The sequence below is a fragment of the Aethalodelphis obliquidens genome, unplaced genomic scaffold (genome assembly GCF_003676395.1).
Source record: "Aethalodelphis obliquidens isolate GAN/ISIS:26980383/991018 unplaced genomic scaffold, ASM367639v1 scaffold9, whole genome shotgun sequence".
Lineage (NCBI taxonomy): Eukaryota > Metazoa > Chordata > Mammalia > Artiodactyla > Delphinidae > Aethalodelphis > Aethalodelphis obliquidens.
This window is the reverse complement of record NW_020837953.1, coordinates 31,910,400-31,931,804: the sequence shown is the minus strand read 5'-3', so window position 1 is coordinate 31,931,804 and position 21,405 is coordinate 31,910,400. Positions and strand designations below refer to the sequence as shown.

Sequence of the window (21,405 nt, the reverse complement as noted above, 5' to 3'; positions counted from 1 at the left end):
ACCCTAATGGGATCAGGCTTCCTATTCTCAGCCAGCTGTGGGTGAGCGTTTTGCTACTTCAGAAACAGCTGAGGGCAGACTGTCTGTGCTTCAGCTCTGTGGGCTTTAGGGTGTCACCCTCACTCCTAAGCCTCTTTGTCTGGGCTGGAAGCCTTTCCAATTAGCTGTGGTCACTGATAGGTTCCAAACACTATCTTCCAGTTGTTGGAAGTCCCCAATTCAGAGCCAAGATATGCATAGTATAGCCCAGTGTCAGTGGTTAGCAGAGAAGACCAAGAAGGTCCCTTGGAAAGCATTCAGGGATGGTTTCCTCCCTCCGGAAGTTCACGATTGCCAAGTGAGGTCGGGGGTGAGAAGAGCACTTCCAGACAGTGCCTGTGAGTTGTAAAGTGGCACTTTTCTGGGAGGCATTTTGGCAATATGAATCCAGAACCTAGAAAACATCAGCTATTTTATTTCTAGGACTTTATCATAAGTTAAAAGTCAGAGAGTCAGAGTGGCATGGACATATATACACGACCAAACGTAAAATAGATAGCTAGGGGGAAGCAGCCGCATAGCACAGGGAGGTGAGCTCGGTGCTTTGTGACCACCTAGAGGGGTGGGATAGGGAGGGTGGGAGGGAGACGCAAGAGGGAGAAGATATGGGAACATATGTATATGTATAACTGATTCACTTTGTTATAAAGCAGAAACTAACGCACCATTGTAAAGCAATTATACTCCAATAAAGATGTTAAAAAAAAAAAGTCAGAGTCAGACAAAGATGTTAATCACAGCACTATTTACAATAGCAAAAAAATTGCTAACAATTTAAAGGCTAAGCATGGGAGTCTGGATAAACAATGTTATAGCCATACTCCAGAATATTATCATGGAGACATTAAAAAGGTCCTTAGAGTTTTAGTTACATGAAATAATGTTAACTGAAAAAAGCAGGTTACAAAGCATTAACAATATATCCCACGTATATAAATGCTATAGCTATCCCTCTGAACGCATAGAAAAATAAGACTTGAAATAAAAAACACAAAATATACATTTGAATAGAAAATTTATTATAAATATTTAAAAATTATTTATCTGTGGTGGGATCATGGGTGACTTATTTTCATTTTCCAAGCTTTTCACTTTTCTATCAGGAAAAAAAGAAATCTCAAGGACAGTCGTCATATGCTGACAAATCGAGGATGGTCTTTCTCTTACCCGACACACTTCATGCTGAACAGACCTCACCTGGAACCCAGACACCTCTGCTTTTCTGCACTGTGCTATCCCCTCCCAATCATGACAGGGGGGATAGAAAATCACGTTGCTATCAGTGGGAAGTGGACAGAGCTCCATTTACTAGAGGAGAAAACACCCTTGTTGTCACACCAAGGCCTGAAAATAAAGTTTGGAATTTGTCCATCCTTCTTCACTTGATGACTGCAGAGAATAAATGCTCAGGGTGCTTGCATATGAGGCCATAAAGTTCTAAATGATGCTTCCTTCCAGCTGGTGTGCTTTGGTGATAGCTGGGGCCTCCAGGATGGGGTAAGCATCAAAACCCATGACCACAGCTACTGGTATTACTTTCAAAAACACAGCACCCACCCTCATGCCCTAACTGATGAGGGATCTGTCCAGCAGCCTGGGTGTCATTATTCCTGGGCTCCAGGCCCCATAGGTGACTCACAGCCAGCCCCAGGCAGTGCCTCCTGGCCTCAGTTTCCCTGGCTTGCACTGTTGACACTCCCCACCGTGTACAGTGTCAATAGGGATGAGGTGCTTTGAACTCCTTAGATGAGAGTCGGGGGAAGGAGCACCCAGTTATCATCCCCTGTCCCGCCAGGCGTGGGAGTGGGGGTCGGCTGCTTTCACACTGTTCCAGCCCGAGGGGCCTCCTCACAGCCCCTAACTCTTCTGCCTTCTGCTCTGGTGACCAAATGTGAGAAGCAAAGCCCGGTCACCCCCATCTCAATGCTGCTTCAGAACAGTTTTCCTAAATTGAATTCTCCAACTGTCCGAACCACCAGTCATCTATCTTCCCCCTGATTTATGATTCAGTTAATACCCTACAGGTGTCTAAATTCTTTCTCCTGATTGGTTATAAACCCTGTGGGAGGAGGGCCCTGACTTTTCACCATTAAGTATTCAGCAAAGTGAGCTATGAGAGAGACAGGCTGACTGAAGTTCAAACTCCTCATCTTTCTGTTTCCTCACAGTAAAGTGGGGCTTAGTACTATTCCCCATCTTGTCTATGTCCCTAGGAGCTGCTGTGAAAGCCACATGAGGACTGTGTGTGTGGAAGCTCTTTGTGAAATGCTAAGCCCTTCCCATGTATTAACAGCACTGAGTGTCTGCAAATAAGACCACTGGCACGACAGCCATCTGTCCCCTTCTGCCTCCAGGCTACAGCCGGGAAAAAAAAAAAAAAAATTAAAATTAAAAAATAAGCCTGGGATGCTACCTACTGGTTGAAAATGTGAATTGCATCCAACCAGTTGCAAGAAGAGCAAAGGAAGCAAACACCAGTTTTCCAACTTCAAGCCGTCTTGAATTTTCCCACAGCCCTCATGATACGATTATATACTGATATTTTCCTTTAAGCAACTCATTTTGTATAAATAATTTCATTTTAAAGTCAACTTTTAATCACTAATATAAATGGAAAACTAGTTAACAACTTCAAAAAACAATAAAACCATGACATAAAGACAATGAAAATAAAACGTTACAAGATCTGCTAGGAGTGTTGTCTGTGAGACCTCAAGTTTGAGGTTCACTGTTAAAACTGAAGATTAACCAAAGAGCATAACTGAGGACTGAGAGTCAACCCTCTAGTATGATCCCGTGCTTTGGGGGAAACACTGCCCTGTAGTATGAAGAAATAGGACTCTTCTGAGGAAAGGGGACATTCCCATATTCCCAACTCACTCGGCCTGGATGATTGAAGAAAGTTTGGAAGCCACAAAAAGTAGAAGATAAACTCTTGCATTGTAGCACATTCCGTCACAGCCCGAGTGGGACCAGTGCTGAATCCCTGGTGGCAGCGCCAGAGTTCATGAGGCTGTGATTGGTGCTCTGCTTGGCTACATGTGTGGCTTTTGGCCAGAAGTCCTCTGCAAGGCTGAGTATGCCCTCGCCAGTCTCCCAGCTCTGGCTGGGAGGGCTGCCCTTGGATCTGCAGGCCACTGAGCTGTCCGCTGCTCACTGGGAGCTGCCACTCTCCCCAGCGCTGGGTCGTGTGTCTTGTTCTCCAGAGCTCAGCTTGTTGCTATAGCTGCATGGCCTCCTGCTCCACTGACTGCTCTGAGGGCGCCAGGTACTTCTCCTGCAGGCCTAGGGTGCTGATGGAGGGCTCGTCAAGGCTGATAGCATAGGCAAGGATGGAGAACTGGTCTGGGTAGGATCTGACCTCTGTGATGTGTGCCCTCTAGCTGTGTCTGGAGGTTCCTCCCATCCCACTCCCTTCCTCATAATTAGAGCTTCAGGCAACAGGGAACAACTGGGTCTGAGAAGTCCCTCCAAGTAACCAGACCCAAATGCTCCTCTATTTGCCTCTTGCCCACACTGCAGAGAAGCAGAGAAGCAGAGAGCACTAACCCTCCAGCTCTGTGTTGTGGCACGTGCTCTGGAGCCAGGCTGTGGGGTTAAACCCTGATTTTGCCACTTGTTTTTCTCATCTGTAATACAGAGCTGTGAGGAACTCTGTCAAATGAGACAACGAATATAAAGCGCCAGCATGGCAACCAGCACACGGTAGGTGCTCAGCAAATGACTTCTCTGCTTCAGCTAGAGGAGGGAACTCAGGGAGCTCAAAGAAAACAACAACTTTCTGCTTGGGCTATAGGGTGCCTTCTAGCTCTCTCTGGAATAGCAGGAAAGTGGGGCAGGAAGGACATCAATCAGAGTCACACAGGAAAAGACCACGACACTGCCCATGGAGCTGTGTGAGGCTGGCCGACCTGAGGCCTGGGTCTGGGGTCTGACTATGGCTAGGTTGGCCACCATGGCTCTTATACTAGAGGACTCCAGCGTCAGAACTTGAGATTCTACAACCAGGGAGACTGAGGTTCCAATACATCCCATGGCCCCCTCAAACACAGCACAGCTGCCAGTTCCCATCCCTGCCACCCACGTGACAAACCTGCCCTCTCCTCTTCCTTTTCTTGCCTCAGTGACTACAACCACCCCCTACCACTGACTAAACCAGAAACCTGGGAGTCTAACTTCTGCTCCACCTCCTTCTATCCCATAACCACCTGGTCACGAGCTCTAGCTATCTGTCTCCTTCACATTTTTCCAGTCCACACCCTTTCTGCTATTGTCACTACTAATGTTGCATCCCATCTCACCTGGAGACTGTAAAGACTCTCCTGCTCCCAATCACATCCCTTAAATGCATTTTCCACACTTGGAGGTGCTTTTCAAGAATGTACATCTGATTGCGTCACGCTCCGCTCAACAATAGTATTCTGGTTCCCACTGGCCACCCACGGCCGAAGTCCACACTCCTCCATCGCCTACCTCCCCTTCCCACTGCATCTCCCTTTCCCCTTCACGCTCAAGACACCAGGCCAACCGAATCCCTTGCATGAGTGACCAGTGCTCTCTCATAGCTGGGCCTCTGTATTTGTTGCTCCTTCTGATCAACAGCCTCCCTTGTCCTCAGGTACAAACAACCCTGAAGCCTTCCAAGGGACCAGTTACCAGGGAGCCCACTGGTCAACATGAAATCAGTCATCTGCAAGGGCAGGCATGGCCATTCCTGAGCCCCTGGCCTCCCGCTCTTGGCTGTGGCGGAGGCTAGCGAGCAAGGATACGAGGAGAAGTGGAAGTCAGCTCCCACCGCGGCAGACATCACAGCCTCCAGGCTCCGCTGCTCCTGGACCCCAAAGCAGTAGCCATTGGCTTTATCCACAGCCTGCAGGACCCGCTGGATACTCTCCTTGTCCTGGGCAGGGAGGAGAGAAACAGCTCTGAGTGAAATAGGGGTTTGTGGAATTGAGGTTGTATCAAACCGACTGCAGTCTCCAAACACCCGCCTTGATCTTGCCTCATGAAGCCTCTGTCCATGCAGCTCCCTTGGCCTGGAGTACTTCAACATGTGCCCAGAGGCCCGGCTACACCTCATCTTTCCTGACTACCAACCCACCCAAATTAGAACAGATAAGCACCTCTACGCACACCTGCAGTCCCCTGGGTTTATCCCCACTGTAGCTATGATCCTTACCATCTTACTATTAGCAAGTTATTAACTCATCTGCCTCTCCTACTTGACTGTGCACCCCTTGAGGTCGGGAACTTGTTTGTCCAGGCATCCCCAGTGGCTGGCACAGAACCTATCTAACAGTAGGCACCCGATAAACATGCATGTAACTTATTTGTTCGTCCACATAAAAGTGGTAAGAATGGTCCCTACCTCACATCATGGGAAAGAGATTTCAGAATAATGCATGTACAGTCCTCAGCACAATGCCTAGCACAGAAAGTCTTCAATAAGTGTAACTGTATGATTAATATTATAGGTTTCACCTCCTCGTTTTAGTGGAGAAAAGTGTGGCATTAAACAGAGAAGAGACAAGTTCCCTTAAGTTCACCCCCAGCAGAAAGGAATCTAACACGCACCTTTGTCTCCCAGGTTACCTTTGCAGGGTGCGAGGTGAGAGGCACAAGGGTTGGGTACTACTTTGCAAAGTCAACAGGCAGTTGCCCATCTTGAAGGAGGCTGAAAGACTTGTCCCTGGCCTTGGTCAAGTCCCTTGCTAATGACTTTCTGAACTCATCCTTTTTCACACCGAGGAGGGAACATGTGTAGAGAGAACCCAGCAAGACAGAACAGGGGGGCTTCCCTGGTGGCACAGTGGTTAAGAATCTGCCTGCCAATGCAGGGGACACGGGTTCAATCCCTGGTCCGGGAAGATCCCACATGCCGCGGAGCAACTAAGCCCGTGCGCCACAACCACTGAGCCTGCGCTCTAGAGCCCGTGAGCCACAACTACTGAAGGCCGTGTGCCACAACTACTGAATCCCACATGCCTAGAGCTCGTGCTCCACAACGAAGAGTAGCCCGCAACTAAAGAATGCCCGTGCGCAGCAGCGAAGAGCCAACACAGCCAAAAATAAATAAATTAAAAAACAGAACAGATAGGGCCAAAATTTGGTCTACCCTCTTTACTGGAATCCTGCCCACCACTGGTCTTGAAACCAAGGAGACTGAATGATTGTTGGACCCAGGACAAAGACCATTGTTTGAGGCCTCAAAGCCTCCTGGACACGTAGCCTGGTGTGCTCCCAGGCACTGCAGAGCCAATAGCCAAGGGACGAGGCCTCTTAGTGCCCAGTACAGGCACACCTCGGAGATACTGTGGGTTGGGTTCCAGAGCACCAAGGTAAAGCACATTTCATGATAAAGTGAGTCACACGGATTTTTTGGTTCCCCAGTGCATATAAAAGTCATGTTTACACTATACTGTAGTCTATTAAGCATATAGCCAATAGCATTATGCCCAAAAAAACAATGTACGTACCTTAATTTAAAAGTACTTTATTGCTGGGACTTCCCTGGTGGCGCAGTGGTTAAGAATCCGCCTGCCAATGCAGGGGACATGGGTTCGAGCCCTGGTCCAGCAAGATCCCACATGCTGTGGAGCAACTAAGCCCGTGTGCCACAACTACTGAGCCTGCGCTCTAGAGCCCGCGAGCCACAACTACTGAGCTTGTGAGCCACAACTACTGAGCCGGGGCGCCTAGAGCCCATGCTCCGCCAACAAGAGAAGCCACTGCAGTGAGAATTCCGCGCACCGCAACGAAGAGTACCTCCCGCTTGCCACAGCCAGAGAAAGCCCGCGTGCAAAAAAAAGGACTTTATTGCTAAAAAATGCTGACCATCATCTGAGCCTTCACTGAGTCGTAATCTTTTCGCTGGTTGAGGGTCTTGCCTCCGTGGTGATAGCTGCTGACTGATCAGGGTGGTGTTGCTGTGGTAATGTCTTAAAATAAGACAACAATGAAGTTTGCTGCATCAACTGACTCTTCCTTTCACAAACGATGTCTCTGTAGCATGCGATGCTGTTTGATAGCAGTTTACCCACAGTAGAACTTCTTTCAAAATTGGAGTCAATCCTCTCAAATCCTGCTGCTACTATATCAACTAAGTTTACATAATATTCTAAATCCTTTGCTGCCATTTCAACATCCTTCACAGCATCTTCACCGGGAGTAGATTCCATCTCAAGAAACCACTTTCTTTGCTCATTCATAAGAAGCAACTCCTTATCCAAAAAGTTGTATTATGAGACTGCAGCAATTCAGTGTCTTTAGGCTTCACTTCTAATTCTAGTTCTCTTGCTATTTCCACCACATCTGCAGTTACTTCCTCCACTGAAGTCTTGAAGTCCTCAAAGTCATCCACGAGGGTTGGACGCAACTTCTTCCAAACTCCTGTTAATACTGATATTTTGACCCCTTCCCAAGAATCACGAATGTTCTTAATGGCATCTAGAATGGTGAATCCTTTCCAGAAGGTTTTCAATTTACTTCACCCAGATCCATGAGAGGAATCACTATCTATGGCAGCTACAGCCTTAAGAAATGTATTTCTTAAATACTAAGACTTGAAAGTCAAAATGACTCCTTGATCCATGGGCTGCAGAATGGGTGTTGTGTTAGCAGGCATGAAAACAACATCTCTATCACAGCTCTTAGATGACCAGGCGCATTGTCAATGAGCAGTAATATTTTGAAAAGAATCTTTTTTTCTGAGCAGCAGGTCTCAACAGTGGGCTTAAAATATTTAGTAAACTATGTTGTAAACAGATGTACTGTCATCCAGGCTTTGTTGTTCCATTTATAGAGCACAGGCAGCGTAAATTTCACAGAATTCTTAAGGGCCCTAGGATTTTCGGAATCATAAATGAGCACTGGCTTCAACTTAAAGTCACCAGATGCATTAGCCCCTAAAAAGAGAGTCAGCCTATCCTTTGAAGCCTTGAAGCCAGGCACTGACTTCTCTCTAGCTATTAAAGTCCTAGATGGCATCTTTTTCCAGTATAAGGCTGTTTTGTCTACATTGAGAATCTGTTGTTTACTACAGCCACCTTTTTTTTTTGGCCACACCGGCCACTTGTGGGATCTTAGTGCCCCAACCAGGGATTGAATCCCAGGCCCTCAGCAGTGAGCGCAGAGTCCTAACCACTGGACCGCCAGGGAGTTCCCAGTGTAGCCACCTTCATTAATTATCTTAGCTAGATCTTCTGGATAACTTGCTGCAGCTTCTACACCAGCACTTGCTGCTTCACCTTGCACTTTTATGCTATGGGGATGGCTTCTTTTCTTAAACCTCATGAACCAACCTCTGCTAGCTTCAAACTTTTCTTCTGCAGCTTCCTCATGTCTTTCAGCCTTCATAGAACTGAAGAGAGTTATGGCCTTGCTCTGAATTAGGCTTTGGCTTAAAGAAATGCTGTGGCTGGTTTGATGTATCCAGACCACTAAAACTTTCTCCATATCAGCAATAAGGCTGTTTTGCTTTCTTATCATTCCTGTGTGCACTGGAGCAGCACTTCTCATTTCCTTCAAGAACTCTTCCTTTGCATTCACACCTTGGTTAACTGTTTGGCACAAGAGGCCTAGCTTTTGGCCTATCTTGGCTTTTCAACATGCCTTCCTCACTAAGCTTAATCATTTCTAGCTTTTAAAGTGAGAGGCATGGGACTTCCCTGGCGGTCCAGTGGTTAAGACTCTGCTTCCACTGCATGGGGCATGGGTTCGACCCCTGGTTGGGGAACTAAAATCCAGCATGCTGCATGGCCAAAAAAAAAAAAAAAAAAAAAAAGTGAGAGATGTGAAGCTCTTCCTTTCACATGAACACTTAGAGTCCGTTGTAGGTTTAATTGGTCTAATTTCCACATTGTTGTGTTTTAGGGAGTGTTAGGGAATAAGGAGGCTGGTGGAGAGGGAGAGATGGGGGAACAGCCAGTCAGTGGAGCAGTCAAAACACACACATTTGTGGATTAAGTTCACCTTCTTTTTTTTTTCGGCCACGCCATGTGGCTTGCGGGATCTTAGTTCCCTAACCAGGAATCAAACCTGTGTCCTCAAAACAAAGAAAAAAAACCTGTGCCCTCAGCAGTGAAAGCACAGAGTCCTACCCACTGGACCGTCAGGGAATTCCCAAGTTCGCCGTCTTATATGGGTGCAGTCGATGGTGCCCCAGACAATTATAATAGTAACATCAAAGATCACTGATCATAGATCATCATAACAAATATAATAATAATGAAGAAGTTTGAAATATTGTGAAAATTATCAAAATGTAACACAGAGACATAAAGTGAGCAAATGCTGTTGGAACATGTACTTGGTTCAATGCAGGGTTGCCACAGGCCTATAACTGGTTTAAAAAAAAAAAAAAAAAAAAAAAAGCAGTATCTGTGAAGCATGATAAAGCAAAGTACAATAAAATGAGGTGTGTTTGTACCTGGATGTTGAGAGGGATGAAGGAGACCAGGCTGTAGTCTTCGATGAGCTGCACCAGTTTCTCATTGAGCTGACGGTAGTGGCGGAAGAAAGGATCAGAAGCCAGGTGGTCAAGCAGGTAGGAGAGGTCCAGGACCTCTGTGTAGTAGTCCAGGTTGAAGGCTAAGAAGAGAAACTGGTTAGCACAGGGAACGACAGTCAATATCCTATGATAAACCATAATGGAAAAGAATATAAAAAAAGAATGTATATATATGTATAACTGAGTCACTCTGCTGTACAGCAGAACTTAACACAACATTGTATATCAACTATACTTTAATTAGAAAGAAAATAAAAAGAAGAGAAACTGGTGTTCAGGAGCAACTGGCATCAGGCTAAAGACTTGAGGACAGGGACCATTATTTTTTTCCTTCTTCCTTTGCCTTCATTCACTCACTCACTCACTCACTCATTCATTCATTCATTCAACAAACATTTGCTGAGGCAGTGAAATGAACTTACTAAGAAGAAAATACTTGATTTCACTTGTTGGCTCTGCCATTTACTAGCTCTATGGGCAGTTACCCACCTCATGGGGCTACTGTGAGGATTAAGGGCTATAAACCCCAGTGTCTGGTTCAGAGAAGTGCTTGATCAGTGGTAGTAAGGTAGAACATGTACCAATAATAGTGCTTGGTCCCTGCCTCAAAAAGCTCATAGCCAGGCAGAGCTCCCAGGACCTGGCACACTATCTAGCGCCTCTATCCAGCAGGATGGCCTCTTGGGAAAATCACTTTCCCTTTCCAGGTCAGTTCCTTCTTGGTGTAAAATGAGAAGATTAGACTAGATGACTCAGAGGTCCGTGACTCAGTTCTATGAATACAAACTTTGCACTAAGAGAAGGAAAGTGGGCCTCTGCACTGTCCACTTCTGCCTGGAAGACTCAAGCAGCTGGGCTACTCAGTAGGTCTGTTCCAAAGTGAGCCGAGGGAATCAGGCTATTGGGATTGACTGACTCACTCCCTGATCTCTGCTTCCTGTGTTCTTATCAGCTCTAATTAGAAACCGACACCCCTGTGCCTGCAAGGAAGGAAGTGCTGGGCATTCCAACAAACTTCTTGGATTGCCTGACAGGTACGTTTCTCACTGAGAATGCAGAAACTGCAGCCAGGTACACTTGGTTTAAATTTTATCTCAGTTAAAAGGCTAGCTGAGTGACTGACCTTGGGCTATTCATGTAATGTCTCTGGGCCTCAATTGCCTGATCTGGTTTGTACCTCAGTCTCTTGTGAGGATGACTGGCAAGAGTCAGAGCTAGAAATGTAGAGGACCAGCATGTAGCCATCTGGGCTGCAGGCTGTGAAGGGGGAGACAGGCTTGGGAAGACACAAATCTGGACATAGATAAAATGGGGCTTTTTTATCCCCATCCTTCCATGTCCCAACTGGCAGCCAGTCACCCTCCCTGGACAAGGCCCTGACACTTCACTCTCCCTACAACCTCCCTCCTGCTCACTGCTGGTCATTTCAGCTATTCTTCTCTAGGTTCCTTTGTGGCTGAAGATGCTATTTAGGGAACTAATGCCCCAGTCAGCAGGGCACTAATTTTGCAGGAAAAAAATGTTGGCCATAGACCCCTAGGCAACGTCCCCGCCTCATGCCAGCCTACTTCTCTCTCAGTCTTTCCCACCTTGACAAATGGCACCTTTATCTGTCCACTGGTTCAGTCACAAACCTGAGAGTCATCCTTAATTCCTCTGTCTCCACATCCAATCTACCAGCAAACCCTATTTCTTGAGTAAGTTTTGAATCTATCTACTTCTCTCCATTCCCACTACCACTGCCTGGGCTGCTGCAAACACCTCCTACAGGACCTCTGTTTTCATTCTTGCCCCTTTCAATTCACAAAGTAGCCAGAAGGGCCTTTTTAGTTCATGGTGTTCCCTTGCTTCATATTCATCAATGGCTTTCCTCTGTGTTTCAACAGTACAGGTTCTAGCCTCTGCCCACCTCTCTGACCTCGTTTCCTACCACCCTTCCCCTGGGCACTATCTCAGCTACCCTGGGCTCCCTTCACTCCCCACCCCCTTTTCCTTGAACACAAAAAGCTCTTTCCCGGGACTTCCCTGGTGGCGCAGTGGTTAAGAATCCGCCTGCCAATGCAGGGGGCGTGGGTTCGATCCCTGGTCCGGGAAGATCCCACATGCCGCAGAGCAACTAAGCCCGTGCGCCACAACTACTGAGCCTGTGCTCTAGAGCCGCGAGCCACAACTACTGAGCCTGCATGCCACAACTACTGAAGCCCGCGTGCCTAGAGCTTGTGCTCTGCAACAACAGAAGCCACCGCAATGAGGAGCCCGCGCACCGCAACAAAGAATAGCCTCTGCTCGCCGCAACTAGAGAAAGCCCATGCGCAGCAAAGAAGACCCAACGCAGCCAAAAAAATAATTAAAAAAAAAATATTGTGGTTCAGGTGAAATGGCAAAGAACAACAACAACAACCCACCAACAAACAACAAACAAAACTCTTTCCTTAAGGATTAGGGAAATAGGAACCCCTATTGGTCCCTCTGCCTAGGAACAGTTCTGCCTTGGCTGGCTCCTTCTCACTATTCTGGTCTCAGCTCAGATGGTACTGTTCACTCCCCTCACTCCCAACCACTCACTATCCCATCACTTTCTTCTAATTCCTTCATAATACATATCATCATCTGTAGCTCTCTTGTCCCCAAAACCCAGAACAGTATCTGGCACACAGTGCCACAAAATAAATACGCAGGGGTCAGACCTGACTGTGGCTACTATCATCAGGTCATGCATGGTCCCTGGAAGCAGCTTCCTTCAGCTGAGATCTCTGCTTCACTCCAGCCCAGCCGCTGCCCTACTTTTTGCCTGTCAGAACAGGATCTCTTACCCAGCTTCCCATAGTGTTCAATGAGGTCCATCTTGGAGAGGAGGTTGACATGGGGCAGCTCCACATGCAGCATGGTGGCCAGGGAGGTACACAGTACCGAAATGAACTTGGCAGGGTCTGTGCAATAGTGAGAATCCACCAGGTGGACAGCAGTCAGCTGGGAGGGAAGGAAGAGACAGGGTGAGACTGGCCTGGGGAGGCAGGGAACATTAGGGCCTATGTCTCCCCCATCAGACTGGGGACTTCTGAGGGCAAAGGGAAAGTCTTCCCATTAGTTTTTTCCTGCTTCTGTTTCATTCTAATAGTCACAGTCATTTCCTTATTCCAGGAGATGTGGGGCATCTTTTCCTACAAGATGCCTTGCACTGAGCCTCCCAGTGGGCAACTGGTTCAATTCACACTGCACCTGACTCTATTCTTTCACTTTCTTTTGCCCACAAGTCACAACAACAATTACCATACCACTTTCCACATAACTACTTCCATACTCCCAATAATCCCAAATTGGGTACTGACACATCCATTTTACAGATGAGAAAACTGAGGCTGAGAGATAAACTGACTTGCCCAGGACCACACAGCGAGTCAGTGGCAGAGCCAGGATTCAAACTCACATCTGTTTTACTCCAAAGCGTCTCGGCCCCTACCTCGCTGTGGGACATGGGGGCGTGGCATCTGTTCTCCTCCCTGTCTCAGTTCCTCCATCTGCAAAATGGGCCTGCCCGTCCCCAGACGCACCCTGAGGTCCCACTGCGCCATCTGGGAGAAGATGCTGCGCAGGGCTCCGTGGTGCGTGCAGAGCTCCACCTGTCCAGGGCAGTCGAAGAGGAAGTAGTGGCCGCGGAGGGGGTCGAGCTTGGCACGCAACCAGTCCAGGTTGGCCTCCAGGTACTCCATGCAGTACAGCAGGCCGCCGTTGGGCCCCAGCTGCAGCGCGTCCATCACGTCGCCCAGCCCCACCAGCTCGCCCACGTCCACGGCGCACTCGTACGGCAGCCCCTCATTGGCCGGGTCCAGGTTCACCACCGCCACACGCCGGCCCAGCGCGCGCAGGAACTCACTCATGCCCAGGCAGTACGTGGTCTTCCCCGAGCCCGGAGGGCCAATAACCGCCTGCCCAAAGGCCGTGGTCGGAGCGGCCCCCGCCATGGGCAGCCGGCACACGGCCCCGTGCGGAGCAGGTAAGCTCGGCAGGGAAGCAGGGCGGGAGCCAAGCCGAAGACGAGAGCCGAGGGCAACGGGATCCCCGACGTGCACTTCGTCGGGGGCCGGCGGTGATGCCCGGGGGTCGCCTAAGGAGGAAGAGCAGGGACCCGCGCGATGTGAGACGACCAAATGGCCCGGTACTGACGGGACCAGCACCCGACTTCCGGACGACGTCGGAAACAGCAGGGCCGGGAGAGGAAGTCCCGCCCATACGGCGACGACACAGCTTGGCGCCGAAGGGCGCGGTGACGTCGGTGCGTGGGGCGGACGTGGGGGCCTGGGGGAGAGGGCGGTTACCTTTCTGGGGATTTCTCCACCTTCCTCCCGGCCGAATTAGAAGAGAAAGAGAAATTCGGTAGTAAAGTTTTTTATTCTCTCGTCAGGTCGCAGACCCGGGACACCTGCAGCGGACTCTCCGCTGCCCGGTCCCAGCCAGTTAAGGGTAGAGGCGATGGAGGGCCCGCCCCAAGAGCGTCTCTTCCAACCACAAATCCTCTCCTCTTCCATGTCCCTTTTCCCCTCTTTCTGGGCTTCATGCTGAACCCACTCCCACCCTCCCCTTGCCCCCAGGAAGGTTGTGACGATAACCTCAGTCAATCCAGTTTTCACGGTGCTGGGGGAGGCAACAGGAGCAAGCCCAAACAGGGACTAGAGTTAGGAGACCACCGAGGACAAGTCATTAAGCGCTATCATCAAAAGGGAGGATAGGGGGCTTTTTATAAAAATGCCCCTGAGGTAGACAGGCAGAAGGCAAGTTCTGAACAAGCCGCGCAGACTGCTGCTCCCATAGTTCTTTCTGCTTCCGTGGGAGACAGGGCCAGGCAGAGGGCTGCCACTGTGCAATTATGAGTGATCCTGATTAAGGAAGCCCTTGAACTTGCCACTCACGCTCTGAGGGGCTGTCCGAGGCACAGCTGGAACCCCTCACAAAAGCCGTATCTGTGCGAAACTTCATGCTGGTGGGTGGCTGGCGGCGGAGCAGCGAATCCCCCTGGTCCTGGGGTAGGGGCTCATCGTAGATGGTGGAGATGAGCCCTAAGCCAGTTCCACGGGGCCTCTTTGGTTGCACAAATGGCTGGAGCTTCTCTCCATGGTACCTGGATCAAAAAGAGCTCTCAGTGAGAGGGCTGCTATCTCACAGCAGTAAAGGGTTTGAGAAAGAACAGGGTAGAAGCTACTTCATATGTGGTTTGTCCCAAAGACTGAGCATTTAAATCTGGATCTTTGCTCTCCAGCCCCCTTATCCATCCATTGATAGTGCCAGCAACCAGAGGCCTCACATACTGCTTTCATTTTAAATGGTACACGAAATTTAGAACAACTGTCACCACTCTGTGACTTACAGTCACTTTCTAATAGCAATCATCAAGTCCAAACTCCTCAGACTTGGGGGAATGACTCCCCCAGGAGATTAATGATCGTGTCAAGCCTGAGGACTCAGTCTTGAAAACGTTAGCGCCAAACATACTTTTTCCTTCTAATTCTGTTTTGAAGTTCATTCCCTAGGCGTCTCTAGCACCCAATCCAAAACCAGAGGGAAGAGGGTACAGCTGAAAGGCTCACTTGGGCTCCCAGGGAAGTCCCTCACCCATACTCACCCCAATCCACGCTTGCATCTGGGGTGCTGGCCGTCACTATCCAGGGCCTCGGGCACCCCTGAGCACCCGCTGCCCAGGCCCTGGCCCTCGGCCCAGCCCTGCCGCTCCATCACCTTCCGCCCAATGCCCTGCAGAGGGAAGGGAGAAGACTTGAGATGGAGCTCCTGTGGGGGCGGGGAAGGGAATGAGGGTAAAGAAGGAAAAGAGAGGGGTCGGCGGGCTGGCACAGTGCTCACCTTGGTGTGGCGCTCGAAGGTGCCCACCTGGTGTCCAATCACGGAGCCGGCCTCCTGGCCATCACGGAGTCTCTGTTCCAGACGAATTTGGACAGAGTCTCGGGCATCCTTGTCTCCACCATCTGAGGAAGTAGAGCCCAATTTGTGGAAGGGTCTCTCTCAGCAGAAGGGGGGTAAAATCAGGTTTCTAGGCCCTCACAAGATTTAAATATTCATTTTTATGGTGTGTTATTACTGTATTATTATTTCTCCCATTAGACTGGGAACTCACCAAGAATAAGAACCACAGCTGTCTCATCTTACAGATGAGGAAACTGAAGTACAGAAAAGTCATAAAGCCAAAAAATGAGAGAGAGAATTAGGACCCAGGTCTTCCCTTCCCACCCCCCAACCACCCTAGGTCATTTCTGACTCCAGGATCTAAATTCTTAACCAGAGCCCGAACTCCTGACCCTCCCACTCTACTAGGGTCTGCCCATCAGAACCAGAGCTCCCTGAGGGCTGTCACCACATGTCCTTCCTGCACAAAGAAAGGAAAAAGGCTCTGCCACAACCAGCACTTAATGCACTCAACTAAAGATGTTTTAAGAGAGGAACCTCTTAGCGGGCTACCCCAAGGGAACTGGTGCCCTGTCTCAGCCTCTGCTAAGCAGGTCTGGTAAAGTGTCACTGCAAGGCCAGGGCACCATTCCACCTCCCAGTACTGCAACCTCTGGCCCAGTACCTGCATCGTAGTACACACTCATATCCACATCCCAGTCATCGGCTGTCTGTTCATCAAAGTCTGCAGATAGAAAAGCATCAAGCAGAGTGAGCCAAGGACTCTCAGTTCTGTCAAGAGTTAAATTAAATTAGACTTCCTAGAACTTGGGGCTTTTGATTTTATCTTCAAATCTCTCCTCTGAAGGGGGGTCATTCAGAATTTGTAGGAGGGCATTTTCTCTCCACTCCACTGATCCCTCACCCCTAGAAAGGATGGCTGGTCTCTCATATACGACCAGCGTAAGCCTCTTCCCTAGCCCTTTAGTTGGGCTCACTGCCAGGGAACCCACCGTGTGGAGCACAGCACCCTGAGCGAACGCAGCAGGGATCACCCCTGCCCTTGCCCGGGTGCCAGTGTTACCTCCTTCCTCTTCCTGCCAGAATTGGGCATCAGTGTAGAACACCAGGCCTGAGCCGCCCTTCTCCCACTTGAGCTCGATCTCCTCCTCAAAGAGCTGCTCAGTGGTCCGCTCCTGCCCGGTCACGTCCTCATGCAGCGCTTCGTGCCGCTCCCACTCCTCACCCCGCTCATCGTCCTGGGAGAAGGTGGGGAGAGGTGATCTGCCTGTCCAGCTTCCTGACCTCAGGCCCACGAGGAGGGCAGCTCAGTGCACAGGAGGTCCCATAGATGGGACCTCGGCTCCTTTCCTCCAAATTTCTCTGAGAAGCAGCACTTTCTGGCCCCTAAGCCGTGACCAAAACATCTCTCCATGCCCTGTTTCTCAACATACTTGGCCCCTTCCGCCACAAGCCTGACTCACTCTTATCCCTGTGCTTTTGGCCATGTTGTTCTCCCTGCCCGAATATCTGCCCTCCTCTTCCACCACCACCTCCTCTTCACTTGGTTAAATCCTCCTCATTCCTCAAGTTCTGTAGCTCACATGAGGTCCCCCACCACTCTCACTGGTCTCTGAATTTCTCACTGCTAATCAATACACCCTGTTTATGCCTTTCTACATTATGTCACAAAGAAAGAAGGGACAGGAACTAAACTTATCGTCTACTGTGTCAGGCCCTTCACATACCTTAGCTCCTTTAATCACCCCAACAACGCTGTGAGGTTAGTACCATTATTCCCATTCTACAGGTGATGAAACCTCGATTTAGAGGAGTAAAGTGATTTGCCTAAGAGAGGGGCAGAGCCAGCGTTCAAACCCATACCATACCACATCCCCTTTCCAGATGCTGGTTCTCTCTCTTCAGGGAGCTTGAAGGCTCTTTGTGGGAAGGAAATGAGTCTTAAAATGTCTTTGGAATCCTGTGCTAGCCCCTGTGTTTCCAACTGCTTGACTGGACTTGTGGAATGACAGAATGACTCCTGGCTTGAAATCTTGGGGACTCCTGCCCCAGTTAAACTCCAGGAGGTCTCAGGAATCACTGCTACAGAGCAGGGGCTGGAGAAAAGGCAGGACAGTACCACACACTAAGGATGTGGTCCAGATGTGTTAGCAACTCTGAGCTGGGAATTTTGAAGACGCACGTCAATTACTTCTTACCCAGGGTATGCATTTAAAAAGTTTCCCAACAAATCACACCTCTCCCGATTGTATGGATGAACAAACAAGTTTGGAGAAAGACGTAGAAGAAACGTCTATTTCATTGATAAAGTTAGAGTGGAGGCTAGTGTTCAATCCACAGACTCAAGGTCAGAAAATAGAGGCGACTTCTCAACCACATAATGAAAGCACACAGAAGTTAGACAAGCAGCGAAGGGGACTGGGTTCACATCCCAGCTGTGCCTCTGCTTCCTTAGGTGATCTTATCTCTTGGTCAGTGGATTTCATCAATGAAAGGGACCCTCCTTACATTTCTTCTGAAGGAATGAAAAGAAGACCCCTTTGAGAATCTTTTGATAAAAGCTCTGGCCCCTCTCCCAAAGAAACATATACCTGCACGTGCAAATGCAGTTTTACGTTCAAGGTCAGGGAGTTCAAAGTCTTTGGAAGCCTCCTGAGGACCCCAGGTTTAGAACTCTGGTAATACACAATTGAAGAGCGGTGCTGTTAACGCCTTGGCCTCTCTAAGCTGCCAGCAAGGACAAGGTGGCTCCCTGTACTCACGTCATCTGAGTGTGACTCTTCTTCCTCTTCCTCTTCTTCCTCTGGCTCTTCACAGGGGTTGGCTGGTACGTCTGCCAAGCAGGTTCCCTGGGGTATCTCCTCACCCTCGGCTGTGTACACAAGCTCTGCCTGCTCCACAGTCTCTGAGTCCTCATACTTGAAGGGCACATTGCCGTAGCGCCGGGAGGAACCTGTCTTGGGGAACTGGAGATGCAGCTGGGTGATGATCCGAGGGGGTAGACGGCAGGCCCGGATCAACTCCAAAAAGACCCGCAGGGGAGTCCCCACATTCCCGTTGGGCATCAGCACCGGTGGGTTCAGCTCTGGCAGTTGCCTCAGGTCAGCCAGCGTGAAGGCTTCACTCTCAGCCTTCCGACTCTGCAGTTCCTTCCGGGTCTTGAAGGGAAAGGAGTCCAAACCTTGGAAAGCAGGGAGAAGAATAGCTCTTGAAACCTAGAAGTCTCCAGCAACACTTGAGTCAGAAACTGTTCAAGGTTTAAATCCTTTAGCCTAATGCTGTTTCTCCCTTTCAAACTTTTCCAGAGTCCCTTCCTCTGTTCCCTGACCAGAACCACCTAGTAATCTCATGCCATTTCTCATCACCTAGGCTAAGCTCATAAATTTCTTCCAGATCTGATTCCTGATGACCTTTTGATTTTCAACTGCCACCAACCCTCACGCCCTGCACACCGTCATACCATGTGTTCCAATCACATCAAACAATTTAACATGCCCTGAGAGTTTCATGGGCTTTCACATATCTGTGTCTTTGCAAATGCCATTTACTTTGAACACCATTCTTTCCCACCAACTCCTGTTTATCTCTCAAGATCCAGATGCAAAGCCACATTTCCTAATCCTTCTAGGAAATGGGTTTCTCCCTCCCCTGTCATCTCACAGCAGTTGGTGTTAAAGAGCACAGGCTCTGGAGCAAAACGCCCAGTTAGTACTGTGACTCTGTCACCTTGTAATATAACATAACTTCCGTATTCTTCAGTTTCCTCACTTATAAAATGGGTAACAATAGCTCCTACCTTATAGGATTGTTGTGAAGAGTCAATAAGAAAACGAAAAGACTTCGAACCGTGCCCAGTAAGTGCACAGGAAGTGCTCAGTAAACGTTAACAATTAGAATGGCATCTCTGTGACACTTACCTTTTTACAAATCTGTCTTCCTCTCTGGATTCTGAGCACAGACTGTGTCCAACTGTGCTCTGCATACCAGCTAGAGTCACACTACGTCTAGCAATACAGGCTAGATTTGTTGAATGAATAAATTAGAGGGCCCTGCACTGTGCTTCCTGTTTCCCTATCAAAGTGATTTCCCATGAAAATGGGAGCTGTCCAGAGAAAAGAGTTTGTCTCTTCATTTGCATCTTGCCAACAGAGGACTGGGTGGAGAGCAACAAAGACAATATCTGATCTCCTTTTTCCCCTTCTATGTCAGTGCAAAAAAGGATAGACTTAATAAATAGACTTAATAAATGGGGAAGATCATCTGAATAGGCCTCTTTTTTTTTACCCCCCGAGTTTTTCTAACGTGAGAGTTGAGCCTGAAACTTTGTCCAGAAATGATATAAACTCCTGAAGAGCCCTAACGAGAGACCTGACTTATCCTCAACAATCCTCAGGGACGGTGCCTCTGTTCCAGTGCCTCTAGTAGTCCCAGTCTATTCTCTCTCCTACTCGTACCTGATGCCTCAGTAGGTAGCCGAAGTCTGCGGATGAAACAACGACCAGGTAAGCAAGTCCCCTGAGAATCCAGCCACCGGCGGCCCGAGTACATACGGAGAAACCTCTGGGCTTGAGTTGGCCCCCGTACCGAGATGACGCAGCAGCAGGTGCGGGTCTGGGCAGGAGCAGAGTCCTGAGTGGAGAGAGTGCGGGCATCGTTGAGTGAAGTCTGGGCGAGACCCTGGCGGATAGGAGTTAGGGTAGAGTCGGGAGCAGCCTGGGGAGGGGCCCGCTCAGGCCGATGCCGGTAGTGGAAACAGAGGAAGCCACAGCCGCTCTGTTCCCGGAACTGGCTAAAGTAGCTCCGTAGCTGGGCTGAGCGCAACTCCGACGGGATACCGCTCACTATTAAGTAAACTGCCGCCTCCTCCGCCGCCGCACTGGACGCCGCCATCTTGGGCGTCACATGATCGGCTGGAACCAACACTTGCGAGAATATTGCGAGGGGCGTTGAGGTGCTGCAATAAATACTGCGTAACCGGTGATTAGTTCGCCGGGATTGAGGACGTGGAACCAAGAGCTGGGAAAGCACGGAAGGAAGTCGCTAGGTCCCTTTCCCACAGACAGAAGCCGGTGGTGATGGGTAAAACTGACCTGAGAAGTGGGGTTACGGCTCTGTTTCATAAGACGCTAGTGAGGATCAAATCAGAAGCCTGAGGGAGAGGCAGTGTTTAAGATTTTTAGCTGTTGGATATCTCCCAAACCTAATCGCAATTCTTTTATCTGTTTAGGGCCTTTTCAGTCGTAAATCCATTTATGCTACCAAAACATATTGGTGAACTCTCACAAAATCAGTAAGATAATCCAATTGAAAAGTGGGCCGAAGACCCTTCACAGAAGAGAAACACATGCAGTTAACAATGAAAGATGCTCAGTCTCAATCATCAAGGAAATGTAATGAGACCCACTTCATAGCCACCACGTTGGCAAAACATTTAAATCCTCAAATCCTCTTTTAAACCCTGACGATATAGAGCAACTGGAACTCCCATGCGCTGTTGGAAGTGTGAACTGGTACCACCACTTTGGAAAACAATTTGGCATTACCCTGTAAAAGTGAAACTACACATACCTTTTGACCCAGCCATTCCACTTATAGTTATATATTTTAAAGAAATTCTTGTGTATGTTTATCAGGAGATGTACCGACAATGTTGAAACTCGCTCAAGCCCTGTGATCCTGGAAAAGTTAAGAAACCCCTCCCACCCTTTTGTGTTCTGGAACATGACTTACTGCAAAGAGACACCCTTCCTTATATTACTTAGATAAAACTCATGGGTGCCCCCTTGTTTACCTATGGCAAGGCTAGACACAGACTCCAAATTTCAATTCTTTGCCTCATAAACGCTTAGATGAACTGCTTTTCCCCACAGAACAACGAAAACAAAATGCTTGTTAACTAAACTTTGGTTAAGCTGCTCTCCTTCCTCCAGGTCCATGAACTTTGC

General features: G+C 48.9%; 2 protein-coding genes across 6 annotated transcripts; both read right to left on the bottom strand.

Annotated features, from left to right (window-relative positions):
• Positions 1–1,196: 1,196 nt before the first annotated feature.
• GPN2 (GPN-loop GTPase 2) lies at positions 1,197–13,818 on the bottom strand. Of its 4 annotated transcripts, XM_027109570.1 has the most exons (5): positions 13,099–13,818; positions 12,361–12,517; positions 9,467–9,627; positions 4,809–4,939; positions 1,197–3,332 (listed from the first exon to the last, which is right to left on the bottom strand). In XM_027109570.1, the coding sequence occupies exons 1-5, from the start codon at positions 13,507–13,509 to the stop codon at positions 3,260–3,262; spliced, it is 933 nt and encodes a 310-aa protein (XP_026965371.1). In that variant the 5' UTR covers positions 13,510–13,818; the 3' UTR covers positions 1,197–3,259. The 4 variants fall into 4 exon arrangements, with proteins under 4 accessions (XP_026965371.1, XP_026965369.1, XP_026965370.1 ...); XM_027109568.1 differs by having other exon boundaries at positions 1,197–4,939; XM_027109569.1 differs by having other exon boundaries at positions 1,197–4,939; positions 13,168–13,818.
• Positions 13,819–13,917: 99 nt separating this feature from the next.
• Positions 13,918–20,501, bottom strand: GPATCH3 (G-patch domain containing 3). 2 transcript variants are annotated; one of them, XM_027109566.1, is made up of 8 exons: positions 19,915–20,501; positions 18,223–18,641; positions 18,052–18,135; positions 16,524–16,698; positions 16,125–16,184; positions 15,401–15,522; positions 15,165–15,292; positions 13,918–14,663 (listed from the first exon to the last, which is right to left on the bottom strand). In XM_027109566.1, exons 1-8 carry the CDS (start codon positions 20,348–20,350, stop codon positions 14,426–14,428), a joined length of 1,662 nt encoding a protein of 553 aa, XP_026965367.1. In that variant the 5' UTR covers positions 20,351–20,501; the 3' UTR covers positions 13,918–14,425. The 2 variants fall into 2 exon arrangements, with proteins under 2 accessions (XP_026965367.1, XP_026965368.1); XM_027109567.1 differs by lacking the exon at positions 18,052–18,135 and having other exon boundaries at positions 19,915–20,496.
• Between the last annotated feature and the right edge of the window lie 904 nt (positions 20,502–21,405).